At 32.1% G+C, this 13487-nt stretch overlaps 1 protein-coding gene across 1 annotated transcript; it reads right to left on the reverse strand.

The window, feature by feature from the left end:
* Positions 1-8205: 8205 nt before the first annotated feature.
* On the reverse strand, positions 8206-9123 carry LOC111622765 (uncharacterized protein K02A2.6-like). The gene has a single exon (XM_023365188.1). It carries the CDS (start codon positions 9121-9123, stop codon positions 8206-8208), a length of 918 nt encoding a protein of 305 aa, XP_023220956.1.
* Positions 9124-13487: the final 4364 nt, after the last annotated feature.

Genomic DNA, 13487 nt, shown 5'->3' on the forward strand with positions numbered 1-13487 from the left:
TTAAAACAAAACATAGATATCATCATATAATTTAGAAGATAAAAATATATACAGTCAAACCTCGGTTTTCAAACATCTCATTTTTAAATAAATTCTTTTTGAATTTATTTAAAAATGAACAGAATTTCAAACTCATAATTTCATCGGTTGCCATACAATACTGTAACTCAGTTGCCAGACACAGATGATCAACTCCCTATACTTCCTACATTAAAGAAAGTTGATGGCCCGACCAATCAACAACAGCACTACTGATTCAGAAGTTAGTGATGCTGAGATCACTTTGCATGTCATGACATGAATCATTGATGATGTTGCTATTTAAATTAGATTTCAGTGTGTATATGGGAAAGATGTTACTACTGTTTTTCTGTGCATGCCAAAGCTGAATTTAAATCAAATTAATAAAAACCATGTTAATTGGCATTCACACAATATAAATAGCATTCAAGAATTCATGTTTAAAGGTGCTTAACTCAAATTAAATAACAAAAATTTATTATATAAATGTATTATATATAATATTATATTTCATTTGTAGACTTTTTATGCATGAAATACAGCTAAAAAGGTAAAAATCATAGACTTTATTTTGGAGATCAGGAATGGATTAATCCATTCTATATTGTTTTTGATGGAAAAATTTGTTTCAGTTTTAGAACAAATTATGTTTGAAAACCAAGGTTTGAAGTTATTATTAAACTTGGGAAGTTGAGATACCAATCTTTTTTAAAAAAGGGCTAAGAAAGTGATGTATTATTGCAAAAAACAAATGCTCCAAAAAAGATATAAAAGTAAAACCATCATTTTATTGCACATAAAAGTATATATAGAACAGGGATGGCCAACACGTAGACCGCAGTCAACCGGTCAACTGCAAAGGTTTTGAAAGTAGCCTGTGAAGCTAAAGTTGAACGATTTGCTTTCACTTAAATTAATGTGTAAAAATCTTAATTCGATAATTTATTCTTACAATAATAGACTGTCTGTTCAATGTACCCATACTGTTTGTATCCCGATGAACAATGCAAATGAATGTTAATGCATGCGCATATAAAAATTCTAAAATTGTTTGCCCATATTCATAATCGCCAGCATACTATATTTTATCAAAAAAGTAGCCTCTAAGGGATAAAAGTGTGGCCATACCTGATATAGAACATGTAAAATTCAAGAAAATAATAGAATATTCAAATCAGTTGGTTACTTTTGAAATCTGTGCTCTCAAATTCTTAGTTTACAATTAGAAAAGCATTGTACTTGCAAACACACAGTTGCTCTATATTCTACTTGGTCATTATAGTGTGAGAAAAATGAATCTTTGAACTGAGAAAATCTCTCAACATCAACAGATGTGACAGGAGCATATTTGGTTTTCACTAAAAACTCCAGGTTTTGAATGAAGAGAATTGAGAATTATATTTTGATTTTTCAAACAGCTGGATTTTTGCTTAGAGAGTATTACAGTTTCTCTAAAGCAAATTCATTCAATTGGTTTTTGGTATATTAAAAATCTCCCACTGCTTCTCAGTAGACATCACTTTTCTCAAGCTTAGAAACTAAACTGCACAGAAAATTGTATGAATGAAAAGTGTAGAATTCCTTTAACACACTTCTTTTGTTTCAACAGACTAGAGTTTCATTGCAGCTGCTAAAGATTTTCCATTCAGTTTACCAATGAATGCATCCCTGGATAAGAAATTTTCAGCATAAAGACAAGCCACTTGAATCTATGTGGTTATTGTAAGGCGTTTTAGGAGTGACAAGCCAGTCATGTCTTTATATAGATATACATTTAATCAAAGCCTTCTACATTTCTGAAATGAAATCACTGGTTCAAGAAAATTCTAACCTAATTGCTTCATATACCCTGTTAATACAAGACAAGTGATATGTCTCAGATTTGGATACATCAACTTTGTATTTGAGTATGCACTTATCATATACAGTGCCTGGTCTGTTAGGTCTGTTACAAGTAACTAAATGTTTTCATACAGAATGGCAGAATTTCACAATTTAACAGAAGCATCATTGAAGGCCTGCATAACAATTGTGGAATTTTTTTATAATTCATAAACTCTTAACAGCATGGAGTGTACTGGCTCCCCTGTTAAGAGAATGATAAAAATGTTCCACACATGCCTTTTTAGCACATCTGTTGTTTTATTGAAAATTTAAAAAAAATTGGGTTGTTTCCTATTAATTTTTGTATTATTTTTTGAAAGTTTCTACATACGCAGGCTCTGCACATAGCTTTTCCTTAGCACACTCTGATCAGGAATTAGGTGCTTGGTATACTTTTCTAGAAAGTTTTTGAATGCTGAATGATTTACCTTATTAAGAGCAATCTCTGATTATATTAAAGCTGTACCTAGTTTAATGAAAATTCATCCATCTTTATTGAATTGTCCATTGCAGAATTTAATGATGCCAAACTAAAATTCTGTCCCTTCTTTTCATTTTCTTTCTTTCTTTCCTTGTTGGAAATATGTTTTGCATATTTAATGTGCTGCTTAACCTGTGAAGAAAGTTTTTCATCCAAATTTATGATAACATCATACAGTTCACATCTCAAAATTATCATCAGTCAAAATTTCTTCATCTTTAAAATTATTTACCAGTCCTTCAGTTTTGACCAGTAAGCTGTCATATTACTACTATGCCCTTCCTCACCTTTGTTAACAATGCAATTGTTCTTACTGTTTTACATCAGAGGAAGATATTTGAATATCAAGATATCAAAAAAATATATTAATTAATTAAAAATTTAATTTCAGATTTGTAAATAGAAAAATATACAAAATACTCAATTTAAGTGCAAAAAAGGAGAAAAAGTATAAAAAAGTGCTCAGTGGTAAAAACGGGAACTAATATCATCTTCAAATGATCATAAACTTAATAAAGAACCACCCTGTGATACTTTGAAACAGTAACCTAAAACGAATAACAAAAAGTGGGAGCACCTCAACTTACCAACTTTAATTATCTTACAGGGATTTGGAGTATGAGTATATTCTCTTACTTCTTTCTTAATTTGTAAACCAAAATTTTGATACAATATTTTGTTCTGAATTTCAATTATCTGATTCGCATCAACTCAAGTAACTATGCTATTTTTGACACTATTTATTTTATAACTAGTATAAATGCACTTCAAATCACAATATTTAGTGATTCTTCTTCAGTATTACATCTAAAAAATGATACAAAACTTTTAAAAACTTATATAGATACAAGTATTGATAGAATTCAGATTATTACAAATTAGAACATGATGGTTACAAGTACTGTATTTATATCATTAAATATATGGATCACTGATGGTCAACAATAAATAATGTTGTGAGTGTGACTATTGTCCTTCGTGAAAAAGAACGAAGAATCCATAAACTTATTTCAAACAAGCAGCAACAAACTTCACACTAATTTGTTATAATTAAATAAGTGAATTTCATATTAATAAAGTACAATAAAGTAAAATGGAACTTTTACAATCATTATTCTATAGATGTTTGCATCATTTAAAAAATTCATGATTTACAGTACTCATGTATAAACGGCTAGAAACAAGTGAGAAAGGTTTTGTCTTGGTCATCAATTTACAGTAATCTGCGAGATTCAAAATTGTGAGTTTAGTGGTCCATAATGTCACAAAGGTTGGCAACCACTGCTCTATTGTCAATTAATACATGTTTTAAAATAGTTTTTAATTACTTTGTTTGTTAATGGTATTTAAATAAAATGTGACTCTTTCCAAGTCACCTTAATTATATATTTAATACTCAACCAAACAATCGCCCTAAATTATATTATTATTAAATTATATTATATTATATTTTATGTTTTACTTTCAGCATTATAGAGGAGAAGGTGGTATTATGGAACACTGCGGGTATTATGGAACCACCCCATTTCGAATTGATAATAAAGGCGAAATGTAGCGGAATGTGGCTGAACTGAACTAGGCAGACATCCATAGCAAGGGGAAAACCCGTTTTACTTCAGTTAAACGGTTGTCCGTATTTAATCAGCAAATTTGTTTTTTTCAAAATTCGCAAGTTTTGAATGCTAAGTGAATTTAATTATTTTTAAAATATAAATCGTGTAGTTGTAGGTTCACTGGTGCATGTATTCCGTTCCAGAGACTTAGGGGTACATATTAATCTGTGTGATGTTCACGTTTTTTAAATTTTGGTCTCGACAGACATAAGTTAATTCGAGATGGCGATGCGTGAAATACGGACCCCATTGGTGCTTTTACAGTAATATGGAACTCAACTCCTCCGAACTTTCTATTTGCAAGCAGACATTCCTCCAGAGCAATTTGTGAAAAAGACACTAGGTAGAAAGCCAATTCTTCCTGAGAATATCGAAAAAGAGCTGCTGGAATATATATTGTTGATGGAGGTCATATTTTTCTATTATAAAAGCATTTTTGCGATAAAATACATTGGAGTAAATAATTTAGTAATTATTTATCATTTTTTGTCCTTTCTTATTTTTTTTGGCTACATTAAAGCATTTTTTTGAAAATATACAGTAAGGTTCCATATTACCATCCGATTTTCTCTAAGCCTACTTTTGGACTTTTTGTACAAAACCCTTCAAAAACCATACTTATAGTTACACTAGCGAAAAATCCAATTAGGAACATTTAGTTTAATAGTTACCAGTCCTTTTCGCACAAAAAATGTGGGTGTAGTTATGATACCTTGTTTACAATTCACTAAAATGTAATTGGGGTTCCATAATACCACCTTCTTCTCTATGTATTTAATATTTCAAACATTTTTTGTGTATTCTGACTTATGTATATATTTTTGCAATTTCATTTTCATTTATGTTTTATTATGTCAATTGATTTTCTTTTTATGTATTTTACCTTTTTTTTTGTTACAGATCTTTTTATTTATTGGGGGAGGAGAGCTGCTGTCCAGTGGCAATTCCTAATGTAGATGAAAAAATTAAAAATATAAAAAGAATAATTGGGTTATAAACCCACTATTATTAATGATTATTTAAGGCAATCATTTAGTTGAGTATCTATGTGTTGAGCTTTGGGATGTTTAATATATTTATATTTAATATTTAATGTATTGTTGTAATGTGTTTAAACCGTTGAGTTTAAACGTTAATGTCTACATATAAATTTCTTTAATTTTCCAATGCATAATGTGATATATTAATAAAAATGCCATAAATAGTTAATAACACCAAAAATAAGTTTTATTTTTTTTGCTGAAATTTAAAAATTACATTTTTAAAATCAATTACATAAAAATTAAATGGTAAACTTTTATCTTATTATTATTTTTTTAATCCAATAATACAGATTTTAGAATGAATATATTTAAATTAATTTTGAGTTAATCAGTAAATGCTTACAATTTATCCGATGATTTTTCATTTTCTTTTGATACTTGTTGAGAGAGCCAATTTATTTCTGACATGTAACATTCTTTTTTCTTCTCGTGTAAATTATTTATGTACTAAAATTGTATAAGTAGCAAGTGAATTAATTAAAAATATCAAATTCTCTCTTTTCTATTCATTTTTATTTTGAACTTACCTCTAAATTTACTTTCATAATAATAGACAGTCCTTATAATTAAATCTCGATAACGTGTAAACTTCTTTGTTTACGTCTGACACGTGATCATTCTATAAAATTTTTAATCAAAAGTATTTTACGTCTACAAGCATAAACAATTTTTTAAAAATCATCTCTACGTTTTGGTTTTAAAAATAAATGTTGCCAATTATTAATTAAAAATATCGCATGTGATCAAGGAACATCATTTATAAATAAACAATTACAAAATTCTTTAATTAAAAATAATCGAACAAACATGAAATTAAAATAAAATAAATTTAATTAATTAAAAAAATTATTGTTTTAACTAATTTGAACACGCTCAATTTAAATTTCAATTTCCTTATGAGCTAAGATTAATTTTCTTCCATATTATTATTTTAAACTCTTTCCACGCTGTGAGCACCAAGAAGGCATTTTAGCAAGCCATTATGAATTCAATTGGGCCTGCAATGGGCGGCGGGTGATGAGGGACCCAACATATCCGGCCAAACCTCTGCCCGAAAAATTCCTGGAGCTTTTTGACTCGTTCGGATTTGATCCCAGGCGCCCCAGAGCGAGGGATGTCATCTTACCCGACCATGTGGCCATTTTATATTAAATAAATCATATAATTAAAAAGTCGACAGTCGACCCCCCTACACGGGTTCATATAGTTCGGATTCCTATATGACAGCGAAAAAATTCCGACAGTATTCGTACAAACACACTAGAAAAAACTCGTATAATTCGGTAAAACGTCATCGCCGACTTGTGTCGCGACAGGATTGGTCGAATCTAGACCAATAGCGGATATTGTACAAACCGTTGAGTTTAAACGTTAATGTCTACATATAAATTTCTTTAATTTTCCAATGCATAATGTGATATATTAATAAAAATGCCATAAATAGTTAATAACACCAAAAATAAGTTTTATTTTTTTTGCTGAAATTTAAAAATTACATTTTTAAAATCAATTACATAAAAATTAAATGGTAAACTTTTATCTTATTATTATTTTTTTAATCCAATAATACAGATTTTAGAATGAATATATTTAAATTAATTTTGAGTTAATCAGTAAATGCTTACAATTTATCCGATGATTTTTCATTTTCTTTTGATACTTGTTGAGAGAGCCAATTTATTTCTGACATGTAACATTCTTTTTTCTTCTCGTGTAAATTATTTATGTACTAAAATTGTATAAGTAGCAAGTGAATTAATTAAAAATATCAAATTCTCTCTTTTCTATTCATTTTTATTTTGAACTTACCTCTAAATTTACTTTCATAATAATAGACAGTCCTTATAATTAAATCTCGATAACGTGTAAACTTCTTTGTTTACGTCTGACACGTGATCATTCTATAAAATTTTTAATCAAAAGTATTTTACGTCTACAGCATAAACAATTTTTTAAAAATCATCTCTACGTTTTGGTTTTAAAAATAAATGTTGCCAATTATTAATTAAAAATATCGCATGTGATCAAGGAACATCATTTATAAATAAACAATTACAAAATTCTTTAATTAAAAATAATCGAACAAACATGAAATTAAAATAAAATAAATTTAATTAATTAAAAAAATTATTGTTTTAACTAATTTGAACACGCTCAATTTAAATTTCAATTTCCTTATGAGCTAAGATTAATTTTCTTCCATATTATTATTTTAAACTCTTTCCACGCTGTGAGCACCAAGAAGGCATTTTAGCAAGCCATTATGAATTCAATTGGGCCTGCAATGGGCGGCGGGTGATGAGGGACCCAACATATCCGGCCAAACCTCTGCCCGAAAAATTCCTGGAGCTTTTTGACTCGTTCGGATTTGATCCCAGGCGCCCCAGAGCGAGGGATGTCATCTTACCCGACCATGTGGCCATTTTATATTAAATAAATCATATAATTAAAAAGTCGACAGTCGACCCCCCTACACGGGTTCATATAGTTCGGATTCCTATATGACAGCGAAAAAATTCCGACAGTATTCGTACAAACACACTAGAAAAAACTCGTATAATTCGGTAAAACGTCATCGCCGACTTGTGTCGCGACAGGATTGGTCGAATCTAGACCAATAGCGGATATTGTACAAACCGTTGAGTTTAAACGAGCAGCGGACCTACTAAAAACCATTTATTATTTAACGTCCTTAAAAATTATATTTATATTAATGATGTCTCCAAAGTTAAGAGAATTTTTCGCAAAAAAAATAAATTATCAGAAAGCACGCAAGCGCCATTCGATGACAAGCCCCACGACGAAAACAAGCTTAAGCAATGGCGTTGTCGAACAGTGCACACTCGGTAAGTAATCCTACAATTTTTTGTTTATAGCATAATTTATATGGATTATTCCCAAAAAATTATACGTATTTTGGAAATGTTGAGTCGAATTAGTCTAGAATCGATTAATTTTATGGAAGAAAACTGTATTATAAACGACTCAACTGACCAGATAATATGGTACAAATAACTCTTTATTAATACAACTAAACACTTCTACATCCAGCTGGTTACTCCGAGCTCTCTCCTCGCTTTCCATCCCGCCACCTCGGCACCTACCCGATTACATTTCCTTTGTTTAAATCGTCAACATATATTATCTTACATTTAATGTTTATCTAAATCATCANTTCAATGAATCCATTGCTTTGAGGGTATCTCGGACTAGAAGTTATACTTGAAAATTTATACTTTTCTGCAAATTTACGGTATTCAGAGTCGACAACCTGGGAAAATTGGGTGCCATTGTCACTTCGTACAACCTCTGGAATTCCATGTCTTGCGAAAATTGATTTCATGTGGTTAATTACTGACGACGACGACAATTCCTCCAATCTGGCAACTTCAAAATATCTTGAAAAGTAGTCAGCCATTATGAGATACCAATGGCTTTTTAGTTTTAGAAGATCTACCCCTACAATTTGCCAAGGTCTCTCAGGAAATTCGCTTGGGATAAGAGGCTCTTTATGATACTTTTGGTATTGGATGCATATTGAGCAGTTCGCAATCAATTTCTCAATGTTCGCCGATAAGCCTGGCCACCAAACAGACTCTCGAGCTCGGGCTCGACACTTTGTTATTCCAAGATGGCCTTCGTGTAACCTGTTCAATATTTCTCCTTGAAGCTTTTCTGGAATTATAATCCTGGAATCTTTAAATAAAATGTTATTTTGGAGAGTAATTGAGTTTCTGTGCTCCCAATATCTTCGTATTTTCTCGGGTATTTCGTTTTTCTTCGGCCAACCCTCTTCGCAATATCTCATCAACGTTTTGCAAATTGGATCTCTCTCTTGTAAATACACGATTTCCGATAACCGTTTATCAGATGCAGGAAATGTGTCGATAATATTTTGAACGTAAGCCTCAATCTCGTCGGTCAATTCTTCATTTCCCTGTTCGGGTATGGGGCTACGGGATAATGCATCTGCAATTATAAGCTGCTTTCCCTGTTTGTACACGATGCTATAATCGTATCTCACCATTCGTAGTTTCATTCGTTGCAGTCTTGGAGTTAGACTGTCCAAAGCCTTCGACATGAAAATTGGTATCAGCGGTTTGTGGTCCTACCCCTGCCACCATGTATTATAAATGACTCAACTGACCAGATAATATGGTACAAATAACTCTTTATTAATACAACTAAACACTTCTACATCCAGCTGGTTACTCCGAGCTCTCTCCTCGCTTTCCATCCCGCCACCTCGGCACCTACCCGATTACATTTCCTTTGTTTAAATCGTCAACATATATTATCTTACATTTAATGTTTATCTAAATCATCACCATATATTACAAAAACCTTTCAAACAGCCGTAGTCCATAAACTGCACACGTGCCGGGCTATGATTGGCTCGTGTATTTAAGGACTCTTAGAACATCAATTTCATAAAGAACAGAACGTATCTACTGTTATAGGGAGGTCGACTGTATAAAATTATACAAGTTTGCGATCTAGATTTCATCATAATGTTTCATAGCGAAAATTTCATATTCATTGTTATTTTCTCAATTTGTATAAAATCGTGTTTAACAAATGAAATAAAGGCCTTTGGTAGATACCACATAAATTAAGATTCCACGTAAATCTGTGCTCCACTCCAAGTTCCAAATGATTGCGTAGACAGGCAAGCATTTGCAATTAACAGAAAAACATTAAGATGCGTTTAAAACATTTTATTAATGTTATTACTGTAATAATTAACATTTTAGTTTGATATTTTCTGAATATACAGAGCAAAACTTTACAAAGAAGTATCTAGTACTGTACACTACTTTTGAAAAACGCTGTATAGTACATGCAAACCGGAATATTCACCATAGCGAGTAGCAATTAATAATTTTCATATTCAAAATGTCAAAAGTTAGAAGAGCACGGTTTTTTGCCTTAAGAGTCAGTAAACTGTGCTTTTCCACTCTTTATCTTCGGAAACATTAATCTGTTGATAGCAATAACCAGTCTGGTGGAGTCGGTAAACGAAGAGCCCGATTCCGACTCCGACCTTACTCTTTTTTAAAATATCGCGCTACGATTTCTTTTATAAGAGATACCACTGGGTACCCGAATATTTTTATGTAAAATTTCTTTATAAAAAGTTGTACTTAAAATTAATAGCGAGAATCAAAAAATGGATATAACGAATTTACATTGGAAAAACTTTCCAGTACATAAAGAAACACACTACATGCTAACAACCAAAAGAATTCCATTTTTATTAGTTAACTAGCAAATAAGCCCGGCGTTGCTCCGGCAAACGATTTCGATGATTTGGTAAATATTCTACGTTTTGGAAATTAAGTTATTACTATCAAAAACAAAAATTCGCATCTAAAATAGCACAGTAGAAGCTGTTCTTCAGGTTAAGCCTTAATCCTTTCCCTCCCCACGGGGGGAATTTCCAAAAGTCCCTTCTTAGTGCATTTTCATGATGTACTCTATGTACCAAATTTCACTTCTTTAGGTTTAGCGGTTTACTCTGGATGATGAATCAATCAGTCAGCAGAGTTGCCACAATAAAATTTCAAAACGCACTGAAGCTCCTTCAAAAAATGTACTATTTTCCTTCAAAATGTACTATTTCTATGGTTGGTTACTTTTAATATTAATATACCATCACACTCAATTTTTGTGCTTATTTCAAATTCATATTCATGAATACTTTGTTAAATATGAATACTTTAAATATTTCATAAAAAGATTTTATGAAAATAGTTTCTATGGTTTTTTGTTAAATACAGCATTAAAAGTTGATTTTTTAAAAATATTATAGTAATGGATAAAAAAAATTATAAATTAAATATGCGTGGACAGATTCAAATTAAAAAAAGTTATTTCTTTTACGAAGATTACCAAAATTGAAGTTCATAATTAAGAATTACATTACAGTGGTGGAAAATAATATAAAAGTAATTATATTATTTGTACTGTACAATTTCAAAACTATTTTGTTTAATAATTCGACTCTGACTTAACGGCTATTTTGATATTATTGATGAAAAAAGTTTTAAAATCATTGATTTCTTTATCTGTCCAATATTTTTGTTTGACAGAGTTGAATTGTTTGGATCACGTGGCGTGAAAAATTTTGTCAAGGTCCTCGTGAGAATGTGACATGTGTGAAAGAGGACTGAGTCATAACATTTGCACGTGCAACTACAGTATCTGTATGATGTTGATATCGACCGACATAGAATATGTGTATGTTGTGATTGGGTAAATCAAATTAGCAAGCAGTGACACTAGTGAGACTTTATTAAACTAATTTTTTGCATTTTTTCGTGAAGGCATGAAATATTATTTTGTACTGAAATATTATAATGTACTCAAAATATACTAAAAATCTAAGTGTACTATCAATATACTCGAAAGGGCAAAATGAACCCGAAAAGTACAAATGTACTAGGAACAGAGCCGGCCCTACCATAGGGCGAACGGAGCAACCGCTCCAGGCGCTAAGTCCGAGGGGGCGCCTCAGTGGTAAAGAAAATTAAAGGGTATAAATTAGGGGCAATTAAGGGGGGCGCCATAATAGGATCTCGCTCCATCCTAAAACTTGCCTCGGGCCGGCACCGACTAGGAATGACAACTCTGTCAGTCAGTCAAGACATGTAATTTTATATATATATAGATTATAAAGATTTGATTTAAATTTAATTATTTTCAAGTAAAAATTAAATACAATAAAATGCAAAACATAACGATTTGACCAATGACGTAATAAATTGGTCCGTAAAATCGTTTCTCCCGCTCCGGATAGTTAATTTCCTACTGATGTTGGCTCACCAGTGGCCGAGCAGTCTTTCGTCCCTGCACTTGAGTGGACTAGACCCTGAACACTGGGAGTTCGGTCGTGGGTTCGCACCTCGGTCGGACGGGCTGGCAGCATGGAGTTTTCCGGGTTTTCTCCATGTCGATGACGCCTGAATAGGGGCTAGCTTTCCATAAAAGTCCTCCCGGAAGGCATTCTTTCCCCTCGCGTGCATTTAGGCCGTTTCTATAAGGCCGGAATTTGCCACGTTAGCTCAGTAGTAATTTTAAATTTACTGTATATGTGTTCTTAACTAGGAATTTTACGCTAAATACAAAAACTTGAGTGTAACAAAAAAAATGACGAGACGGAATTTTTTGGTATTTTTTTCGTTTTTACCAAGTTGAAATCTGTAAGAAAATGTATAAAAATCCTATGCAGTTTTTTACTTGCAGACCTGTGATATCAATGAGAAACAAATGAATAGAATTCATAAAGAAATATGAGCACTGCAATTACTATATGTTACCTGTTGATTGTTTTGCACTGCCATCTTCCTTCAACATTAAGGATCTGGTTTTCAGCCATCTATCCATCTTACAGATGCAAAAATTCCTATGTTGTATACACATGAAATTATTCCACACATCATATCAAATTCACAAATCACAACTAGAAAAAACTAAAATTGTCATCATCATATGTTATAGAGTGATAGTTGTCACTCTATAACATATGTGAAAGAAAGTGAATGAAGATAGCATCTACAAGAATCATTAGCAGTAGCCTATTTATATAAGCATCATCATAAGCCTATTTATATAAGCATCACAGCCATATATATGACTGTGAGGCTATGCTGCTGTTGAGATTGTGTGTGACTGTAGATTATCACAGGCCTGGGAATGTACTGGAAGAACATCCATAATCCACCTATTCTTCTGCTGTAGTCAGGCTGGCCACAAGAAAAACAACCAGGTCATTCTCCCCACTTTCGTCATTCCTCCTACTATTGCTCTCACATGCATTTCTTGTGGGTTGAGCCCAGATAAATTCAAAAAAAAGATTGGACAGACCTACTTGCTTGTCATCAATATTGTCATAATTTGATGACTCCTCTCTGGTGATGGTTGATCACCCATAAAAAAAATGGGACAGTCATTAACCACTTTGGATCTTGTACTCCTAACTTTTCCTCCATGTACCTCCCCGAGTATTCACACCACAATTTGAGAAGCACAGCTCCAAGGCAATGGTCCACAAACTTTTTTGACTCAGTTCCCTTAAAATAATGGCTAATCTCAACTAGTTTTGGTGGCATCTCTGGTTGTTACAATACACAGTATGGAAACTTGGGATTATATCTGGGTAAAAAATCCCAGGAAATTTTTCTAGGAAGTTTATCCATATCCCCTTCCCTTACCACAGTTATTCTTAACCACTGTGCTGAAGCACTTTAGTGTACTGCAACTGCAAATACCCATACATAAGCAACATCAGATAGTTCAATTGGTTCTACCTTCCTAGGGCACGTTTGGAAATTTAAACCGGTGTTACCAAGGCATTTAGAAAGTGTGACCTAAATAACTAACTGCGTTTAAAAATCACTGTTACGACGTCACCAGTTGTCCTGCAGTACTTACCAAATTGTCCGT

Source organism: Centruroides sculpturatus, unplaced genomic scaffold (genome assembly GCF_000671375.1).
Source record: "Centruroides sculpturatus isolate CEXI.00-Female unplaced genomic scaffold, Cexi_2.0 scaffold157, whole genome shotgun sequence".
Lineage (NCBI taxonomy): Eukaryota > Metazoa > Arthropoda > Arachnida > Scorpiones > Buthidae > Centruroides > Centruroides sculpturatus.